This window comes from Pieris napi, chromosome 14, assembly GCF_905475465.1.
Source record: "Pieris napi chromosome 14, ilPieNapi1.2, whole genome shotgun sequence".
In the NCBI taxonomy this organism is placed as follows: domain Eukaryota; kingdom Metazoa; phylum Arthropoda; class Insecta; order Lepidoptera; family Pieridae; genus Pieris; species Pieris napi.
In genome coordinates, this window is record NC_062247.1 from 1,678,081 (window position 1) to 1,702,059 (window position 23,979).

General features: G+C 33.5%; 2 protein-coding genes across 2 annotated transcripts; both read right to left on the reverse strand.

Annotated features, from left to right (window-relative positions):
• Positions 1 to 401: 401 nt before the first annotated feature.
• Positions 402 to 3,466, reverse strand: LOC125056101 (hypodermin-B-like). Its single transcript, XM_047659038.1, has 3 exons — positions 2,757 to 3,466; positions 1,520 to 1,662; positions 402 to 599 (listed from the first exon to the last, which is right to left on the reverse strand). Exons 1-3 carry the CDS (start codon positions 3,198 to 3,200, stop codon positions 428 to 430), a joined length of 759 nt encoding a protein of 252 aa, XP_047514994.1. The 5' UTR covers positions 3,201 to 3,466; the 3' UTR covers positions 402 to 427.
• Positions 3,467 to 7,471: 4,005 nt separating this feature from the next.
• On the reverse strand, positions 7,472 to 18,324 carry LOC125056274 (mast cell protease 1A-like). The gene is made up of 6 exons (XM_047659304.1): positions 18,261 to 18,324; positions 15,781 to 15,801; positions 12,976 to 13,007; positions 9,377 to 9,853; positions 8,397 to 8,533; positions 7,472 to 7,648 (listed from the first exon to the last, which is right to left on the reverse strand). The coding sequence occupies exons 1-6, from the start codon at positions 18,322 to 18,324 to the stop codon at positions 7,495 to 7,497; spliced, it is 885 nt and encodes a 294-aa protein (XP_047515260.1). The 3' UTR covers positions 7,472 to 7,494.
• Between the last annotated feature and the right edge of the window lie 5,655 nt (positions 18,325 to 23,979).

Here is a 23,979-nt window from a genome sequence, read left to right on the forward strand (position 1 = left end):
GGGTTGGCGACAACTACTCCGGAAATATCCTCATAATATTTATAGGCGAGTCGGGCCCCCTGCCCGGCGCCACCCGCGCTACCTCTCGTACTATTTATGTTAGTGACATATTCGGCAATCTTGCAGCAGAATTTTTCCAGCTGCTATCTGTGCTCAGGCAACATGTCGGATAGCTCATCCGGGGAAACCCTCATGCCAGACTCGAGCTCCAGATCGCACCTGGCCCAAAAGTCGCACAGTCAACAAGTAAAGGAACCACCGTTTGGTCGGTTCTGTAGTCACTGTTGCACGCGTGGCTTGTCTTCAGTATGAGTCTGTGTCCAAAAGCGCTACGTAATGTTAGCAAGGCAACGAAATTGACTAAAGCTTTTATTAATCCCATATTTCATTATCACACAAACGTAAAATACTCAGATATAATATTTATTTATTTAGCATTGCTACTACAATATAAATATTTAGACGTACGTTTGATCCAGTTATAAAAATAAGATACATTTGAATATACAACTAGACCTCTGGTTGTGTCTGGTCTCTTGAAGGAAACCAGCCCCACTTGAATGTAATCATTTATGATTAAGGCGCTTCCGGAATCACCTCTGAAAGTAAAGCTATTATATAGACAATAGTACATTTGAATTAACAATGTTGGTATAAAATACACAACGCTACAACCTTTCTAGGTTTGGGCCTCAGATTTCTGTATCTATTTCATGATCATTTGTCTAATGGTCAAGAAGGGGGCCAGTGTGACACACGCCGTCGACTTTTTGGGTCTTAAGCAATCCAAATTCCTCACGATGTTTTCCTTCGCCGTTCGAGCGAATGTTAAATGCGATATAGAAAGAAAGTCCATTGGTGCACAGCCGAGAATCGAAACTACGATCTCAGGGATGAGAGTCGCACGATGAAGCCACTATGCCAACACTGCTTGTATATTGGTATACTTCGACAAAAATTATAAAGAAATCGAAGATATATGGGAGATTCTGGTAAATGACTTTTCTTAATGACTGTCAGAGACTTGTAAAGTAAAAATTGTGTTAGGAATTATTTGTAACCATGGTTACCATTTTTTGTTACATTTAAAATGTTATGTAATACATAATTTATCAATATGTGGAACCAGCTGCCCACTGAAGCATTTCCGAACCAATTCGATTGAAGTTCAAAGTATCAATTCATAAACGCCGGCAATGCCCTCGCAAGGCCTCTGGCATAGAGAGTGCCCATGGGCGGCGGTATCATTCATCATCAGATGAGCTTGCCCGTTTTCCCCCTATTCTATAAAAAAGTAAAACAGTCCAAGATCGTATGGTAGTACACTGTCTGATTCACGATTGTCTTGACTCAAAATTGTTTTTTTTGGACTTTCCGAGATGATAGTGTTCTCACGTCACCTTTGCTAAGATTTAGAAAGAAGTGAAAAGGTTTCGACAGCTACGGGATGTCAGCACTGAAATTATGTGATAATTTGGATAGGATAGATAACAGTAAAAGACCATAAAAGAATCCTTACTCAGAAGCATAACTTGTTTCTGTTGTATCACCAGCACACAAGGTACCCGTTGGGATTGCACGCAAAACTCTCCTACATTCAGACAATGTCCACACCTTTTGGTTTGATGAATGCAGCCAGCTACTTCTCACTCCATCTTCTTCCTTAAATTGTATATAGGCAAATATAAAGATTCGGCAATTTGTTAGAAAATAATGTGAATTTGTGGTAATAAAACGTGTTTTAAACCATACTTTGTTTTATTTCATACCTCTGATAGTCCGCGGAAAGAGGCGTGGCAGCTATGATTACATAATCTATTCACAAACATATACACAAATATTTTTTTGTCGAACTGTATTATTGTCATCGTCACTAAAAAAGTGCGCGCGTACAAAGTACACATGTCAGAAGTGAAACTTCTTTGTAAATTAATTATTGAGTAATTAAGCTGCCCAAATCCCATAATTTAATTTTGCCAGTCTTTCTATATTAATGAATAATACTAAGGCTAATTAAAAACCAGAACTAAAATTAGTTGTTGATATAGAAATAAATATGGTAACAATTACCAAATAATATAACAAACTCATTATTAACATAATTGATAAATAATAATGATATTAATATGCATTAAAAACACCATCGGTATTGAAGTATAAATAATTGCACAACAATATTATACTAGCACATCTTTATTAAAGAAAAAAAAAGGGTGCGTGTACGCGCGTAAGAAGTTATACTTCTTTGGCATTATTAAAAATAGTTTTTGATTGCATGCAAATAATTAATTACAATTAAATAATCAAAGACTGGAAAAGGAGTCATTATAGTCAATAAAGTTCAGTTTACATTTGTAAAATTAAATAAATAAATATTTATTATTATTCTCTTACATTAAGTGTAACATAAATTCTATTATTATTCGTATGTTTTTATTAAATTATGTCCAATGCCGTAGCATCTTCCGTGGGTAACTGCATTCTGTTAATTTTGTGTCACGGTGCGCGCGCATCGTGAAATTTCACTCTCATAAATTTTTCATAATGTGCCTAAAGAAGTATAACTTCAAAAAAATCTACTAAACGCCGTACATCTTTGTAATATTCCGTAAAATTTTTACCCTCATGCGCCTAATGAAGTTTCACGTCAAAAAGGGGTGTTAGCACTTCAGCGGCATTATGATTCTCGACTCCATTATATGATATACTACACTAGTTAAGGTACCTATATAGTATTAGTGGATACAAAAACTTACATCAATGAGTCCCCAACCCGCAACAATAGCCAATTTCTTATTCGGAGGTGATTTAAGAATTGCCACTCTTTTGACATTATCTCCCAACGCTAAAGGCCTCTCTAGCACAGCCAGTCCTATATCATTCCTTATTTCATCTTCATCATAATTTTCATGTATTTTAAAACTAGATACACGATATTTAAGTCCTCTAGATTTATGTGCATTGCCAACAAAAGCGTTAACATTACTAGCGCTGCATGATTCAAAACAATGAGCTGCCGTTAGCAGAATTTTCTGATTCAAAATTGATGAACCACATACATACGCCCCTCCAAAATCTCGTATAGAGAGAAACACTGAATGTGCAAAGTATTCTATTTGAGCTTTATCGCCGCGTACAACGAATCCTTCGAATGCACAACTGAATTTAACAGAAGCGAGAAAAACCAGTTCCAAAATCATGTTCTCAATGTAATCACCGAAGAGAAATAATTGCTTTTGAATTCAGTTTGTCATTTCCCGGTTATTTTACGAGTCATTGCGATTTAATTGCTACATTAGTTTTATGGTTTACGTCATAATTGTTTAATTATGTTTAATAGGAGGTTTTTCTCGATGTAATCACTAAGCAGATGAAAATTTGCGGCGATCAAACTTCTAAATCACAAATGTGAAAATTCTATGTGTTATCGGACGTAATTAATCTTCTATGGCCAATAAATATTTCATTCCAGGTGTACTAATTAGTTAATACCACTGGATGTACCACGTAAAGTATTGGGTTTGATTTCATAGTTTCTCAATCCAGGAATGATGTCTATTTATATATTTATATGACAATTTTGGTAAACATAAATGTTATAAAAATTAAAATACTAGTCATTTTTGTTAAGCAGTAGTTAAAAAAAATTACCAGCAAAACAGCGGATTAGGTACGAGATAGGTACTTAACAATGCTTTCTTTATAATTTATCAGCCCAGTACCGATTATATGCAGCTCCGAATAAGTACTGTTCAATCCCTTATAATCGCGAAAATTTCGAAAGAAGAGCCTGAACTTCTAGGTTGATTTTTGCAGATAGAATTAGGCTAAAAATTTTTTTGCTGGTTTTAGACCTTGGGAATGAGTCAGGGACGACAATATTAATACCTTGCAAGACGTCACGGCTTGATTATTTAGCCATTTATATTATGGGTAATCATTCCCACTAACATGTAGTAACTCCAGAAATATTTCAATTAACACTGATGATTGCAGAACAAAGTCATATACAACTTTCACTCATTCGTTTACAATAAATAAACTCTTTTGACGATGTGATGTGGAAGCGAATATGCAAGAAGTTAAGATTACTCTTTAACGTTGGCCGGCTTGAAGTCTTGACCTCAATCGAATTGAGCATGTCAGGGATGTTCTAAAGAGTCGAGTAAGATCAGTGCATCCTGCTACACAAACTTCAGGAGCTAAAGAGAGTCATTGCAGAGAGAGAACATATTAAAAACATCGTAGAAAGCATGCCCAGAAGATTTCCTTTATTGCCAACCACGTCTTATGTTTGGCCGCGAACATCGGGTTTAAATTCATCAGTAATAAAAAAGCACCATTTCCAGAATTTACTTCACGCGTATTAATTTACACAGTCAGACAATTAAATTTTGATTAACTGAATACTTAGAACGTAAATTTCCTTAGGTGCCCGTTTACTGGTGAGTCTTATACAGAAATAATACTGAATTTCTACAAAAATCCAAGGATACGATATCTTCCCTAAGAAATTAAAACTTCTACTTTAGTTGATGTATGGGAATTTTTCCTTTCTCACTTAATCTTCTAATCTTAAGGCAGTTATTCACGGTCTACCAGTTTCTCTAACAATGTCGTTCCACTTGGCCAATGATCTTTGTACCCAAGCCACAACCATCAATTGTTTATCAAACGTCAATGCTAGTGTCACGCCCACTGTCAGGTGCTTATACATTGAGAAGTTCAAAAATTTATCTTTAATTGAGGAACTCACTTTATAATAGAATTATGATTTTGCACTTTCGTCGCATAAGCCGGCTTTGAATAGCCCAGAACTTATACGAGTATACTACACTAGCTGCCCCCGAGAAGTTCGTTTCTCCTTAATGTGAGAGTATATTATTATTTCTAGGAAACATTTTTTTAGTTCAATAAAAATAACTATCTAACGTTGATCGTAGAGGGGTGACAATAAGAGGGTTGTATTGTATGTATTTTTGTATGCCGTATCATAAAAAGTAAAAACGAAAAATTTTATGTAAAAAATAAAAATTTAGGGGTTTGAAAGATAGATAGTAGCCGATTCTTAGACTTACTGAATATTCATAAAAAATCATTTCATAGGAATCGCTCGATCCGTTTCGGAGGAGTATGGGATCTAACATTGTCACACGAGAATTTTATATATTAGAAGAAAATAAGTCTTTAGTTTTGATTATTTCCCCATTCAATCACTAAAATGTTTTGACAATATCCCATTGTTATAAATTATGAGGACGTCTTTACATAATTAATGAAGTTTTATTTTTAAAGGCATACATAAATTAATTCAAATTTTAAATTATCTATATGAATAGATTGATTAATTTATGAAAACTTTCTGAACATCTCTTGTTTCCATAATTCACGTATTTTTTACTTGTTTTATCATTCAAATATGAAGTAATAGTCTAGTCGACAAGTTGAAAATGGAACAAAATAGAGATACTACTCTTAAAATTATGTGCGATAGCTCATTGGATCCGGAATGACGTCTAGAAAAATGTGCTAAAAGCGTGTATTAGCACATAAAAAATTGCAAAAGTTATAGACCATTAAAGATGAAAAAATTATGGCATTTAGTTTTTTGCCAATATTTAATAAACTATTAATATTTAAGAAATTTCAAATAAAGATTCTGAAAGAGGAGGAAATTTCTAATAAAAAACTCCTGACTCCCAGAATTCTATCTCCATTATTTATAATGTTAATTTAACGCTGAAAATAGGTCTGCGGTTGACATTTTTAGGATTCGCGCGTGGCGTCAAAAGCGACTACGGCACATTAATTAATTTATTTAAGGTATTGAATATTTTTTTTTAAATTTGAAAAAATTATGGTGTGTTTTGAACACTATAATTAATTTATTCCCGTTGAAAATTTTACTTAAAGTAAATTTTTCAACAAGTTAAATAATTGTTTACTAACCAAATTTTCTCGAACGACCGTCTTAATTGTAAGTGAAAAAAAATTAAAAAAAAAATTCTTAACTAATTATTTAAACAATAGAAAATTAAAAAAAACGATTATAAACAATTAAAACTTGTTATTAAGGAAAAAATTTTTTTTAAAAATCATAAAATTTTTAATGTAATAAAGTTGTGTTAAATTTTTTTTAAAAAATATTGATTTAATCAATTTGTTTAAAAAAATTTATCAACAAATGGCGGGAATTTTTTTTTTTGCAAATCAATAAATATCTTGTATTAATAAAAAAACGATTATATGATGATTTAGAAAAAAAAAATTTTTTTAACATCATTACATGGATTTTTAAGTTTTTGTTTAAGTAAAAAAATTGTTATAAACAAAGTATAAATATTTTTTTAACTTTTATGGCACGATCTTGTTAAGTATGTATGTAAGAAAGGCTCTACGAAGCGAAATATTTTTACGACCATTATTTAAACATTTTTTTTCACTTACAATTAAGACGGTCGTTCGAGAAAATTTCGTTAGTAAACAATTATTTAACTTGTTGAAAAATTAATTTAAGTAAAATTTTCAACGGGAATAAATTAATTATAGTGTTCAGAACACATCATAATTTTTTCAAATTTAAAAAAAAATATTCAATACCTTAAATAAATTAATTAATGTGCCGTAGTCGCTTTTGACGCCACGCGCGAATCCTAAAAATGTCAACCGCAGACCTATTTTCAGCGTTAAATTAACATTATAAATAATGGAGATAGAGTTCTGGGAGTCAGAAGTTTTTTATTAGAAATTTCCTCCTCTTTCAGAATATTTATTTGAAATTTCTTAAATATTAATAGTTTATTAAATATTGGCAAAAAACTAAATGCCATAATTTTTTCATCTTTAATGGTCTATAACTTTTGCAATTTTTTATGTGCTAATACACGCTTTTAGCACATTTTTCTAGACGTCATTTCGGATCCAATGAGCTATCGCACATAATTTTAAGAGTAGTATCTCTATTTTGTTACATTTTCAACTTGTCGACTAGACTATAATTAATTTTTGAAGTTATACTTCTTTAGGCGCGTTATGAAAAATTTATGAGAGTGAAATTTTACGATGCGCGCGCACCATGACACAAAATTAACAGAATGAAGTTGCCCACGGAAGATGCTACGGCATTGGATATAATTTAAAAACAACATTCGAATAATAATAGAATTTATGTTACACTTAATGTAAGAGAATAATAATAATAATTTATTTATTTAATTTTTCAAATGTAAAACTTTACTGACTATAATGACTCCTTTTCCAGTCTTTGATTATTTAATTGTAATTAATTATTTGCATGCAATCAAAAACTATTTTTAATAATGCCAAAGAAGTATAACTTCTTACGCGCGTACATAAGTACACGCACCCTTTTTTTAAGCTGTTCTGTAGGAATACCTTTCTGATACTCGTAAAAAGTGTCAATAAATAACTATAACTTCTCAACAGTTAAAACCAAACGTACGACAAATAATACTTAGGGTTATAAAGCATTTATTAATTGCAATTTAGTCTTTCTGCGGTTCTTAATATCCAATCATAATGGTATGTCGTATTAGTATAAACAACTAGGCTGTATCGCGGATTCTTGTAGGATACTATACCAATTTGAATATACCCTTGAATCACGAATGCACTTCCGGAATCACCCCTGAAATAATATCAATAGCATAGTGCAAGTTAAATCTAAGTAATTAATTAGTAAAAAAACAAATTGTATATTATTAAGAATTAATATTAAACTCTAGACTTTAAAATTTAGTTTACTATTTGAAAAGAGTTAGTATGGAGTTTCTTGCCCATTCTTCTCCATATGAAATTAACTTTGTTTAAATATTTTAAATAGGCCTAATTTAAATAAATGATTTGTCTTTTAGCTTATTTTTATATATAAATTCTGAACATAATTGTATGTGTTTCCAATTTTTTTTGTAAAATTCTCCTTCTACTTTCTAAATAACAGCACTGTTAAGAATGTTGGAGAGGCTCATCCCCTCACAGCGGGTCTCGGTATCGCATGTGCATTCTGACATAACTTGATATAACAATTAAGCCCGGCTTTATTCAAAGGTTGGAGCAGTGTTAGCCTAGCTCCTGCTGCTCTCATCCTTGAGGTCTTAGATTCGATCCCCGGCTGTGCACCAATGGACTTTTTTTCTATGTGTATTTAACAGCTCGCACGGTAGAGGAAAGCATTGTGAGGAAACCGGCTTACTTTAAACACCAAAAAAGTTGACAGCGTGTGTCAGGCACAGGCTGATCACCTCCTTGCCTATTAGATTGACACATGATCAACAGATACAGAAATCTGAGGCCCAGACCTAAAAAGGTTGTAGCGCCACTGTTACTATTCAAAGGTTAACGGATGGGAATGATAGATTTACAAAGAGTACTCTTACTGGTCAGGGGCTCCGCTTCCTCTTATGGGTCCAGCACAATATGTACCAGCTGGTAGATTTCCTAAAAGGCTGCATACATTATTGGGCTGAAACTTTTGAACTGTTGCCTTCAGTACAACAGTTTCTTCTTGTTCTGACTGTAATCATCATTTCATACCTTGAGGTTTTTACGTTTATTGATAATAATTAAATGTTGTTAATTTATTATAAACACTTAATGTACACAAGAACATAGATATTTTTAAGTCAACGGGAATAAAAACCTGTCGAAGTAGACATGGGGAGAAATTGGTTGTGCCGAAAATCAATCTGGAGCTGTTTAGGAAAAACAGCTTTTGTATGGCAATCAAGGTTTACAATAATTTACCAAAAGAATTAAAACATCTTCCGACTAAAGTTTTAAAAAATCGACTGAGAATGTATTAATTAATATTCAATAAATGATTATTCGCGTGAGACACTGTAGTTGATATAAATTTAATAACGTATGATATGATATGTACGATGCAAATAATATAAGAATTGATCAATTGATCAAAATATGACTAATAATGTAAAATTCCTTTAGACAAATTTGCGCGCCATTGTGTGTGGCAGAATATGCGAACTTACGATTGTACCACCTTACACATTTTTGTACCATATTCTTGCAATAAATAAATGTTATTTTTATTATTATTATAGTCATTGTAATATTATAGATATTATCTGTAGCAAATATCGATCTTAGAGGTACAAAAATTTGTCTACTAACATCACATATACACAATGAAAATGTTTCATTTGTGTATTCAAAACCTGAGTATTTTTGTGGTATGCTTTCAATGCTGGAAGGTTATGCACAGGATAATATAATGCCCAAACGGTCTCCTTTCTAGTCCATTACACGTTTAGACTTGTCGCGACAGGAGACAACCAGAACAGACAGAGAAACATCACAATTTGGTTTCTGTATACAAATTCACCATCAAAAAGCTTACATTCACAACACCCCATCCAGCCATGTAGCCAGCCGACGGCTGCTTTGGATATTTCGCCATCAAAGCGACTCGTTTCACAAACCGTCCCAGTTCAATGGCGTTCCTCGCCATAACCATAGCTATATCAAACACCAGGGTATCATCATTATAGTGCCTATGTTTGACATACTTCCTCACTGATTGTGTCCTCATTCTATCTATAACTTCATGCCCATACTTTATAATAATATGGTCCCTTCGTACGGAATTGCATGATGAAAGACAATGCGCTGCTGTCAAGACCAAATGATTCGTGACCAAAGATCCTCCACAAATATAGGAATCACCACAATTAATATCTAGAAACACTGAATGTGGGTACTGTGCTATCTGGGCATATTCACCACCGACAACGAAACCTTCCATGTCATTTTTGACAGCCTTAAATACAGATACAAAAGTCCACACGTGAATGTAAATTGTCATTGTTTGATTTGACTTATCATTTTTGTTTTTTCATCGTATAATTTAGACCAGATGTTTTCTCGTTCGTATTTAGGTCTAATTAAATTGTTATGTGGTTGGCTGCGAACTAATTAGATTTTACGATACTTTTATCTTTATTGCTACTTTAAAAGGCTTTATTGAAGTACGAGTGTATTTGGAATTTGAATTCTTTATGGTTATTTTACAACAGCACAAAGTGAAAATTAAATACTTGTTTTAAAGTCTTGAAGTCTCTAAATGCATTTGCTCCGGAATAGTATGGGTCTAGTTGTTTTTATAATTTTTAAGGAAGTAGGGTCTCTACCAGGAAATTAATAAAGCACAGTACACCATGACCAACTCTTAACAATTAGAAACTACTTTATGTATTTGACGCTCTACAAAATATTAATTGTATTTTTCAAATCGCAAATCTCGGAGACGGCTGGACTGATTCGAGTAATTAGTTTTATTTTTATTCCTTGAACTATGAGGAAGGTTTTTATGAAAAAAAAAACAGATAATTAAAAAAAAATCAGTAAATAATCTAAGCTTTCTTTCCGGAAAAGCGAACAGTCTCTATGGGTTGCATAGTAAAATGTATGTAATATATTGGATATGTAGATACTAAGAAGGTAGGCTAAGTAAAAAAATCATATTAAAGCTAGGACTTTAAGATGTTGTCATTGGAGAATCGCAGAAAATTAATTGGTGTATCGTTTGCAATTAAGATACTTAACAATCAGGTTGATTGCCCCAACCTTTTAACAAAATTTAAATTTCGTGTACCCTCTCAAGGCATCCCATCATTCCATATGTCCCTCCTTTCCGGAGAACGCGTTTTGGCCAAAATTTACCGATGTCCAGATTGAGAATTCTCTTAAACGAGCTGGGTCTGGATATCCATAGTTGCTCCCTATTTAATCTATCCCTATCTAATTTTTATATAAATTATATTATTATTTTGTTTAATTTCTTTTTATTATCTCTATGCTATGTTTGCCTGTAAGTGCTTGTCACATTAAAAATTGTATTTTATTTTCCTTTTATCAATTTATACTTTTATAACTTAAATCAGGACAGCTACTACAGCTACGGTACTTCAATACAAAGAGATTCTGGCTCGCATGCGTAGCTTTCGTCAAATACAATCATAATAAAAGTGGTGTTAGATACCGTCTCACCAATGTTTTCTATAATCCAAATAACAATAGTTTTCTAGCTGTCTCTTAAGTAGGACTGGTTAATGCACTTTAAGTAAAAGATTACTATGATTTCTCGATTGAAACTTGTAGTCATGTAGACTTAGAAAACACTTTATTTTTTAAATCGGAATACCAGTAACAAGTACATCAATATTTTTTTCTTTATTGCAATTTGGTGGACAAAAACAATAATTATTTAGCAGGCAAAAACGATATCTAAACGTAATTATTAAAGTAACTAAATATTTACAATTTATTAAATTGTTATATGTTTATAATATTCCTTACAAAATACGTCCTTTTTTTTCAATTTCAAAAGTAAATTTTCTTAAAAAAATGCAAAATTAATTATAACTCTGCAGGGGTTGAGCTTAGAGACCTCCCGTAGAACAATTTTTTGGAGCTGATGACCTCATCTATCCCCCATTTGCGTTTGATCCACGACTTTTTGACCACCCTGTATATATATTTAAAACAACTAATTAGCCTAGGAAGTTCTCTTAGACTAAACGATATCTAAACGTACTTAAAATAACTCAATGTACGGATATTTTTACAATTATTATATATATTATTATCTGTTTATTATTATTTCTTACGAAATACGTCCTTTTTATATCCTTCTATAAAAATATGCTATAGAATATAGATTGACAAGTATAAAGCAATTAATTATCTATAAATAAAAATGGAAGTTCTCTAAGACTAAACGATATCTAAACCTACACACACTTACTAACAGTAACTAAACGTACAGATCATATAAAATTTCGCATATTTTCGAGTTCTATTCGAGTGCCCATAGTAGCGTTACGATAGCTGTGCACCGAGAAAAAGTATACAGCAATTGACGAAACCGTTATGTAGAGAAGAGTGGAATAACTGTTTCGTTCCGTTTCCGGGCTCAGTAGAAATGTTTAAATAAGTATATACTTGGGTACTAACGCGTTTGAGCTGGATCGTATATATTATTATGTATGTACGTTATAACCAAGCATTTTGATTAATGACTCATAAGCTTAAGCTTTTAGATTTTTTTTACACTTTATGTTTAGTATTTATTTTTCTAACATAAATTGGCGATTGAAAAGAGTAACGGAGAGTTTATTGCCAGTTCTTCTCGTCCGTTCTACGCCCTTGATTTGAGAACAGGCAGTAAATGTAAAATTAGAAGCATTTAGCATTATGTATTTCTTTATAGACGTTCATAAGTGTTCATTGTGTTACCTTAATTAATAAATGATTTTGACTTTGAATTTGACTTTACCTTCGACTTTGACTTTTTAGTTTTGACTTCGCCTTTGACTTTGACTTTTGAGTTTTCCTTACTAGGGTTGCCTGGAAAGATCGCTTGTTAGCGATACGGCCGCCCGTTTCCGTCTTAATTTATGTAGTATCAAAGTATATGTACTAAATATCTAATACAAACGTTGATACATAATTTAATAAAAAATATATTATAAGCAACGGTCAAAATTAAACCCCATTCGTAAAAAAGAAATTAGTCGATACAATGATACTCGGTCCCTTTTCATTACAGCGTAATCAAAATTTGACAGAAAGAGATGAAAGATTAGTTTACTTAAAGCAGTGAAAGAGGCCTTATTTCATTGTTATGAACCGTACAAACAAGTTGTTTTCTTAAAAAATTTAAAAGGTTAAAAAAAAATGTTACAGTAAAAAGGTTGGTGCAACTAACAAAAGTACTATTTAAAGAAAAAACTTTTTAACCGGATTAAAGTTTTGTATTATTATAAATTTACAATTATTTAACATAATTTATAATAATACATAACTTTAATCCGGTTAAAAAGTTTTTTCTTTAAATGTGTAGAGGTTATGTTAATCAAAGACAATACAAAAGTACTATTGTTAATGACAACTCAAGTTACTAGTTATATATGATTTATATATTTGAATTGAATGAACCAAACAGTCCATTGAGGTCCGAAGGTGAATAAATCTAGTTGGTCGCGACAGGCGCCGCGATGTCTCGGGCAACCATGTAAATGTCAAATGGGCCACATTCACGTGCTAACTTGAGAATTGTTGATAAACGCGTGTGATAGCGGAATGATCAAGCAGGTGTATTTTGCAAGAAATTGTGTGTCAAAGTAGTTTTTGAATTTCGAACACTTTCCGGAAATTGTTTAAAAATTTAGAATAATTATGTTAATACTTTTATTTCAGATACTTTAAATTTAAATTATTTATAATATAATTCATTCCTACATATCTGTGCCCTTTTTTGGCTAAGGCCACCTCCAATTCCCGCCATTTCTGTCTGCACTACCTGCTGTTCTATCCACCTTCTAAAATCTAAATTGTCTTAATCTATGATACGGTTGTAATTATACTCTCATACTCCTCCGAAACGGCTCAACTGATTCTTATGAAATTTTTTATCCGTATTCAGTAACTCTAAGAATCGGCTAATTCTTTTCTATTATTAGATAAATTGTTTTTGTTATTATTTTAATTATGTGAAAATACACATAACCCTTAATTTTCACCCCTCTACGATCAACCCCTATTTTAAATTGTTAATTAAAACTTATGACATGAACTCCGAGGTTTATAAAGAGATAATTAACAGAAAAACCTTAAAAGAACAGAAATTTCATTCCGGAAAACTGAACAGTCTCTGGGGTAGCATATCAAAATGTTCCATGTTGGTATGTACTAAAAAGGTAGAATCACATTAAGGAGAAACGTAACTTAACGTTTTATATTATAAATTATTTTTGACATCAATATAGTGCAATACAAAAATAGTGGAGCCTTGACTTTCCAAGGAATCAACTAGTTTCAGACATATCGATATCTACAATCGAATCATTAATCGATAGACGCTCCGATGGAATTAAAATCGTTAGAATTTCCGTTGATTCATTCTCTTTGTTGAAACTTAATCCTGCAAAGGTCGTACAGTAAATTAGAGAGATAAGGGATTCAACGGGCTTCGGTGGTCTTGTAAATAGGGGCCTCATTACGTTGCACTAACGAGAGGTTGGCACGTGCTTTGAACGGATTTTGGATGTGGCGGTTCATATGTTGTTTGTTGAAGTTTGGACGGGGTATGTCTCAATGATATATAATATTGTTCTGCCCTTTACAGATTATTATAGTACTAATATCGATATTATATGTATTTACTAAACATACATAATGCTATATCGACAGTATATGTTACAAGCTATCTTTCCTCAAATATATGACAATCATGGTAAACATAAGTGTTACCAAAATTTGAAATAAATTTTAAATAAAAATTACTAGTAAAACAGCGGATTAAGTATCAGATAGGCATTTAAAAAAAAAAATTAAATTGATCAGCCTACTATCGAATATGTCAAGCTAGTAGTAAAGTAGTAGTAAAGGTTTTTCAACAAGAACTTTGTTTTCTAAAACAAAATAAAACAAAGAATTTAGAGGAAAATGAATAAAATTTTTATTGTATTACAAAGAGAAAAGTTTGGCAATTATGAATGAAAAATGATATCTGGCAAATGTCCACCACGACCACGCTGACAGATGTTGATTCTTTCATCAAAATTTTTAATCACTTTTTGGCAAAATGGAGGGTCTATTTCGTTAATGACATCACGGATTTTGAGTTTTAAGGCTGCAATCGATTCGATTGGCTCCGTATAGACTCTGTCTTTCACATAGCCACACAAAAAATAATCCAGTGGTGTTAAATCACACGATCTGGCTGGCCACTTAACAGCTGAATTTCGCGAAATTATGCGCTCGGGAAATTTGGTTTGCAATAAATTGATCGTTTCATTGGCTGTGTGACATGTGGCACCGTCCTGTTGAAACCACATTTCAGTGATATCCATGTCATCAATAATAGGCCAAAATTTAGTGGTTAACATCTCGCGATACCGTGATCCATTGACTGTTACCGCATTTCCAGCCTCATCTTCGAAAAAAAACGGCCCAATCACGCCTCCAGACCACATAGTGCACCACACAGTAACACGTTGAGTATGCAAAGCCTTCTCAATAATTGCTTTAGGATTTTCAGAAGCCCAAATGCGACAATTTTGCTTGTTGACGTACCCTGACAAATGAAAATGGGCTTCGTCTGAAAAAATGATTTTTTCAGAAAAACCAGCAGGTTGTTCCTGAATGAACTGAGCGAATCTGTGGCGATTTGAATGGTCGATCAGCTTTAATTCCTGCACCAGTTGAATCTTGTAAGGCTTCAAAGCCAAATCCTTTCGCAAAATTCGCCATGTTGTGCTTTTGGATAACCCCAATTGTTGAGAACGTCGTGAAATTGACAAATTTTGATCTTCTTCAACACTGTGGCTCACGGCGGCGATGTTTTCTGTTGAACGACCCGGTCGAACACGTGTTGGTGTTGGCACATTTTGTACCGAGCCTATCGACTCAAATTTCGCGACCAAATTCTTAACAGCGGTCTCAGAAGGACGATTATGCTGGCCGAAAATATCACGAATTTTACGAAATGTAACTTTAACAGAACCACCATTTTTATAGTGGATTTGAATTATTTTAATGCGATTTTCGAGCGAAATTGAATTCATTGTAATAATTGCCAAAGCACCTGCTACGAATACCGCCAAAAACTAAATGTCAAAACTATCACGTTCTCGGTGTTGCCACAATTGAAAAACAAACTTCTTGTTGAAATACCCTTTATATAGAATATAAGTAGTGTTTAGATATTATTGGGGGTTTTGCTGTCAGTAGTATAGGAATGGTTTAATAAGTTAATAAGTACTTTTCAAAAAATAAATAAATTAAAAGTCTTTTTTTAGTAGTTATAGTTTTCAAATTAATGAAAGAATTTCGTCATTTAGACACATCCTGGGCTCCTTATACAAGTAGTGAAAAAATAATTAGAACGCAGAATCCTGTGTAAGTATTTCTTTATCGTGTTACTTACGGCGCAAACTTTAATCGTTCCTCATATTTGATTTGGTAACGAGAATAGATCCCCAAGGAGTAGTTTTAACGCGTCGAACAACCCAGTGCGTGACCAACTGTGCCACGGAGGCGGCAAGAAATTAACAAGCAGAATACAGCACCTCATAACGAGATCGTCACGCTTCGCCGAGCGAGACGACTCTACCTGCATCGGGAGATAGCTATTTCTAACAGAAATATATATTATATACTGGATAAAATACTGATTACTTTCTAATTGGATCGAAACATGAAATATGCTTTGTTCCAACTATTGAGATACTTTTTTAAACAACAGTTAATTGGGGAATTACAATATATAGTATTGTCTTTTATTCACACACACTTTTACACATTTAAAGAAAACACTTTTTTACCGGATTGAAGTTATGTATTATTATAAATTTACAATTATTTTACATAATTTTAAATTTTTCTGCGTGATCACCGTGACCACGCCCGCTGTAAAGCACGCGAAACGTCGGAAAATTTAAAATTATGTAAAATAATTGTAAACTTATAAAAAAAAAAAATACATAACTTCAATCCGGTAAAAAAGTGTTTTCTTTGAATTACAATATATTTTTATAACGAAACCTAGGAATAATATTCTAGGTTTTTATTGAGGAATTTAGGATTATATGTAATATGCTGATCAACATACCCTACTCCTCAAATGGAGATGGCCAGGTCTCGTTATACAGATGGTAGATGATCAAACGGTAGGTAAGGGAATGGACTAGACCAAAAGGACAAAGTAACAAGGGCAGAACAAAAGAGCGATGGACCGACGAGATTGAATAGCTGGAAAAAATAGGATGATTACGGAAGAATATAAAAGAAGATGGAAAACGCTAGAGGAGGCCGTCTCACGGACGGGACCGCTTAGCTAAATAAAATTGTATATATATTTCGTTATGTATATTATACACATATTTATATGTGGATTAATAAAAGCTTATTATTATGTAAAATAAGACAAACAAATAAAGGATATTTATTAAAAGTACAATAAGTAGTCTGAATATATAATCTAACAACCAAACTTAATTTTAACATTTACTTAAATAAAGGACTATCAAACTTTGTTAAAATATTTTTACCACATAAATATCCTTATTTGAGGTCGTTTCTAAACGAAACCATTAAGTAAAAACCCCTAACAAAGTAAACTTCACAAGAAAATGATTTATATGTACCTTTTATTACCTACAGCTGTCGATCTGTGATAACATTTAATTAAAACTTCTAATATTAATATATCACTTAACCTAAATTCAACTTTTCACTCATTTCTTCCTATTCTACCTCAGGAGTCATGGATGTGCCATTGTCCTAAACACTTTATAATTCTCATAAATAGTTGAAATGAACGTTATCACTTGTTTATAAATAACGAGTCTTTGAAAGACATAATCAGTCAATCTTAAAGCGTTGTTCTGCAGACGTTTTATAATTTCACCGGCGTATAGTAGACCGCTTTCTCGTATGTTAACAAATCGTTTGTTTTCTAAACAGATGCAAAAGATATTTTATTGCATATAGGTAATATTTTCATTATAAAATCAATATTTGATGGTTCGAACGCATTGATTTATTATTACACAAATTCTTTTCGAAGGCGGTTCGTTCCTTTGTTCAGTCTATGGAGCTCTTTTAACTATCCAATTTTGCGAGTTGTAGGTGTAAGAGTAAAAAGGAAAGTTTTTGAAAATAGAATACCTGGCAAAGTAAACGAAATATGTACAAAGTTATTTATATTCAATAAATAAATAATTGGTGCTACAAACTCTTTTTTAGGTCTGGGCCTCAGATTTCTGTATCTGTTTCATCATCATTTGTAAATCTAATAGATAGGAGATATTACATATAGGAGATAGCATTTGATACATAGATGATGACCTGCGCCTGACGCATGCCGTCGACTTTTTGGGTCTAAGGCAAGCCGGTTTCCTCACGATGAATTCCTTCACCGTTTGAGCAAATGTGAAATGCGCACATAGAAAGAAAGTCCACTGGTCCACAGCCGAGGATCAAACCTACGACCTCAGGGATGAGAGTTGCACGCTGAAGCCACTAGGCCAATATGCTATTTATTTATATTATAATGCCTTTTACCTAAAGGTTTAGGCAGATACCATCGATCTCTTGCTACAGTCCTGACATACCTCTATATCATTATCATGACATTCACCATGCATGCTCGTCGGTTATGAGTAACTTGCCCTTCTCTAGTACCTCCTGGATTTGGTCCAGATATGAACGAGGCCTACCCAACCCGTCTTCACCATCCAAGGCTGTCTTGTATCTCCTACTTGTTAACCGCTTCTCATTCATCCGTTCTACATGGTGATGTGATCTTGAGGATTTGCTATTTTAAAAGAGTACCGAGGGTTTTTAAGCTGGTTTTTTCTCTCAGCATACACCCTCTGTCTTCTTTGCCGATGAGTAGGGATATCTACCGATTCAAATTTAATGGCGTGGAATAAGTGATACCTGTATCTTATATTCCATAATAAACATATTTTTTATGTGCAAACCACCTTTCGTATCCCAGTCATTACGTCCTTTATTAATCCACACTGCTCAAAGTTATTATTTAAGCCATGCGAAAAAAAATTAGTCTCTATTAGTCTGGTAGGAAAGTACAAACCCAGAATGGGAAGTGTCGGGAATGTATCCGAACTGAAGAGTCTCAGTTCACATATTTATGTCATCAGTATATAAATATTACATTTCTAATAAGTATCGTTTTTTATAGTTTTATTTTCGCTTTTGTAAGTCAATTGCAGCGCACCAACACTATATATAACCAGCTGCCCACTGAAGTATTTCCGAACCAATTCAACCCAGGATTCTTCAAGAAAAGAGCGTAACAATTCCTCACTCGCGAGCCCTCTGGTATGGAGAGTGTCCACCTAACATCAGATGAGCCTCCTGGCCATTTGCCCCCTGCTCTATAAAATAAATTAGTAAGCTTCACCATATTTGTACCCTGACCGTAACCAGGCTATAAATCGCGATGTTATCATTTCCCAGCTCCACCATTCGACCTCAAAGCACTCGACTTACAAGCTTCAAAGATCCTCTAATAAACCTAATGAAGCTTTGTTTATGATAAACTGATGCTTAAAAAGCACTACCTCTGTCATTTTTATATAGATTGTTTATTGTAATAATAATGATGTTATTAATTCTTTAATATACAGTTATTGGTGGCAACTCGCAGCGAATGAGATCCTAAACCTAGGATTAGGGTAGAAAAAGAAGATGTCCATGATGCCATGATCTTCTGTAAGACACGTCATCTATTTGGTTTTAATACCGGCTTCCTCAGGATGTTTTCCTTCACCGTATGAACACGTGATAAATGTAGAAAAATCCTTGGATCGAGAGACTTATCCAAGTCTTACCTTCCGTATTATTGATGATGCCCTAAAAATTATGATTTAGTATCCTAATTAACTTAAGCAGTTTTGTACTAGTGGCATCTCTCATACCCCTGGTCGTAGGTTCGATCTCCGGTTGTGCACCAATGGACTTTCTTGCTATGTGCGCATTTATCATTCGCTCGTACGGCGAAGGAAAACATCGTGAGGAAACCGACATGTGTTACACCCAACAAGTCGACGGCGTGTCAGGCACTGGAGGCTGATCACCTACTTGCCTATTAGATTGAAAAATGATCATGAAACAGATTTAGAAATTTGAGGTCCTAAAGAGGTGGTAGCGCCACTGATTTATTAATTAATTAACTTAATAACTCTAAGAATAGAGATAAGATTTTTTGATTTCATTTAAGCAGAACCATAAACCTGTTTATCTGTAAACTTTGAGAGCATTGGTTGAGATGGTCTCAAGTCAAGGTGGCCGACCGCGCTTCCAAGCGGAACGCGAGGGCGTTACGCTCCGCCGCCCGCTAGGATAATGACTCCGCTTCAATCATATCTCACTTGTCTCTTAGCATCTAGCAGGTTCAAAACAAATGCTAGAATATGCCCTATCTATTGTTGGAAATTGGCAATATTTTCAATAAACGTCGTAGATTTCTTATTAACCAATGTTTAATCACTTATTACAATTTGCATTACACTATTTTATATTCTGATTGGCATAGACAAGGTTAGCGCATAGTTGACAGATGGTAATAAAAGTGTCCACAGGTACCACCTATGAGTAGATTAAAAATTTATAATCATTCAATGTCTATTTTATTTAATAGAAAAACGCAACAAATATACATAAATGGTTGCAGATCTTACAAAAATTTTGTAAAACAAAAAAATTAGCTTGGTTTATTGCCAGCTCTTCTCTTCCGTTCTTTGCCCTTGATTTGAGAACTGACAGTAAATGTAAAATTAGAAGCATTTTATGTGTATTTCTTAATTGACGTTCATAAGTGTAAATTGTGTTTCCTAAATTAATAAATGATAAATTTGAATCTAAATAACACGAATATACAACAATAGTATTACATATTTTTACAATTTTCATAAAAAAACACACTTTAAAAATCGTATGAACAAGTGAGAAGTAAAGTTAAGTGAGAGTACAAATACAGACGAACACCAGCTACGATATCATATCAGCGAATTTTCCTATTTAATTAAACAAATATTACAAAATTGCTTCAAGCACGTCTTAAGAAAAAGTGACAAGAACCTAAGATTAGTGGGACATATACAACGTGTAATTGAGTACGCTGAAAATCTCAAAGTTTATTAACATTAAACTGAGTTGGGACAATTTTTACTGATAGGGTCCCATCAAAAGAATTGCCAAGGGCCCCAGATGGTATAGTTACGCCACTGAAAACCTGCCTTCAGATATAACTAACATAACACAGGTGCCTGAATGTATATATTGCAACCATACAAAAAGTATGTTCTCTATAAAGTGTAGGTATAATTTCAAAATAATCTTTCCACCAAACCAGTAGCGGAGGCATCAGACCGTATACCCTGCGGTCGCGCTCTGCTAGCGATGACGTTATGACATTTTCATTGGCCTTACAAATACAATGAATATTGTGAAATATTTTTCCAAACAACATTAGTTTTGTGTTTATAAAACATTTCACAATACTGTCGAGAGACGCAAAACGACGCAAGGTGTAAAGATATAAAATAAAAAATAAACAAATCAGCTATAACCTCTTTAGGTCTCGGCCTCAGATTTATGTATCTGTTTCATGATCAATCTAATATAATAGGCAAGTAGGAGATCAGCCTCCTGTGACACGCCGTCGACTTTTTGGGTCTAAGGCAATCCGTTTCCTCACGATGTTTTCCTTCGCCGTTAGAGTGAAATGGGCACATAGAAAGAAACTCCATTAGTGTACAGCAGGGAACAAAGAGGAATCAAAGCTACGAGATAAGAGTCGAACGCTGAAGCCAGTAGACCAACACTACTCTTAAAGACTGTTATAACCGTTCGAAAGACTAGATTGCAAGAGGATTAAATGGTCGCTTACGAAAACATCATTTACTTGCGTCTTACGTACCCTCAATACTACTTCATGTGAGACTCATATATCACACTGTCTGAATTCACAATAATGCGATAATATGATCATAAAATCTTATTCATAATTTGTTATAAAAAAAAGGTTTGGGTTAGGTTTCATGTTTTCTTGTTTTGTTTATAAAGTTCCCGCGAACTTCGTTTCTCCTCAATGTGATTTTACTTAGCCTACCTTTTTAGAACATACCAACATGGAACATTTTGCTATGCTACCCCAGAGACTGTTCGGTTTTCCGGAATGAAAACTTTTTAGGTTTTTCTGTTAGTCTTTCTCTATATAAACCTCAGAGTTCAAGTCATAAGTTTTTAATTAATAAAAAAAAAATATATGTATCATTAAAAAATAAAAACAAAAATATTGTCTAATAATTAAAAAAAAATGTCGGAGTATGAAAAATAGATGTTGTCCGATTCTCAGACAGTAAACCCAATATGCAAACAAAATTTCATGAGAATCGGTCAAGCCGTTTCGGAGGAGTTTAACTACAAACTCCGCGACACGATAATTTTCTATATTATATAACTTTGACGACGCCAACATCGTCCAATTCATAAAATGCGATGGCGGTTGTGACGTGCGTCGAATTGCGGACTCATTGTTGCTTTTAATGCAATCCTTCTGAAAACTTCAATCTCGAACTCTCTAGCACTCCAAATCATTAAGAAAGAGAGTAGGAAAAAAATATTATACACAGTAAGAGGATATTTAGGTAAAATAAAGTGCACTAGCGCTACAGATTCTCTAAGTTGTGGGCAGCGGGTCTCTTCCATTTGACATGTTAACTGTACTTGACAATAATTTCTACATAACACAATTTATAATTAAACAATTTTTGCACGATAAGAATATTTTCTGTATCAGCCTTGCGATTCTGTAACTCACTTATCGAACTCTCACAGCGGTTTTCGCAGCGACGGTTGCGCTCAAATCAGTCGTTATAAGGAGGGAGCTTGTTGTTTATTGTTTATCAGAATGCCAAATCATAAAATGACTGCTTCATGACTGATTTGAAAGGTAGCATAGGAAAGGTTGACAAGATGTTGTTTCAGATTTTTAGTGAATGTATGGAATGCTAATTTTGAAATGTTAGTGAAAATTTTGTTTTTAAGAAAGTGGTTAAAGATGAGAGTTGAGCGAAGAAAGTGCGTTTTTTTGGGTTGCTTATAAGTAGGTTTGCGTTGTGTTTGATGTGGTGTTTGTTTGAACAATCAGTATCAAAGTGCAGTATTTTTGTGTTCAGTTCAGCCTTTAGCTTTGTTCTCAAGTGCGGGCGTGAACTAGTAATGATCTAAAAATAACATCGTGCGAATTACCTCAATGACTCAGATGTATAAAGCACAAAAGACATCTGATATTTCCTGAATCACCTTAATAAATCCTAGATCAGAATTCTTATTTTAGAACTTATGCAATATAAACATAGTCATTTATAGTCATAGTTAGTCCTGTATACATAATAATGATTTATTTATTTCGTATTCCTACAGCTTACATAATTTATAAACAAGAAAAAATAATTATACTAAACATATAGTCAAAGACAATGGCGTAACTATACCATCTGGGGCCCGTGGAAAATTCTTTTGGTGGGGCCCTATCAGTAAAAATTGTCACGTTGTACTCAGTCTAATTTTAATAAACTTTGAGATTTCCAGCGTACTCAATTACACGTTGTATATGTCCCACGAATGGCCATAGACCTCCTCTCTTAGGCGAAAGGGAATGTTCTGTAGTCCCCACGCTAGCCCAATGCGTATTGGAGAGTTCACATTCATCCATAGAACATAATATCTCTTGGGCAGGGGCCCTCTTGGGTCGTGGGCCCGTGTATTTTACCAGCCCTGCCACACTATTATGCCACTGGTCAAATACAAACATACTAATGTATACAAAAAGGATCAAATATTAAAGAAAGGAAATACTCGACAAAAATGATTAGGTAAATACTTTATAACTAATTCGGCTGTGCCCTGTGATAGTTTGAAAGTGAGATCACACAAGCGCCATTACAGAATAGTTGTAATTATTAATAATCTATATCTAGGAAATACCAAACTAAATTAAGTTCTTGAAGCGAAAAAGCGATGTATGTTTCACTGTTGTGATAAACATTAAATTATTTGTAGTTTTCGAATTCGACTTAGGGTCCTTCAAGAGTTCACTTCTTAAACCGCTGGCAACGCACTTGCGCTGTCAATGTGATTGTCTATGAGCGTTTGCACAAAAAAAAGTTAATTTATGGAAACCCAATAATTGTCTGTGACACACCCGTTTGCTTAAATGTGTGTTAATTTAACGAACCAATTTTTGGACTAAAATTAAGTTTCTCCTGCTATAAATTACTTTATGCTGTCATCTTAATATTGAAGATAATTAACAGGTTGGGCTAATTGTAGCAGTTAATCTACATCATAGACAATGTTCCTTAAACTTAATAGAATAAGGAAGTGACAATTGACAAACTTCTT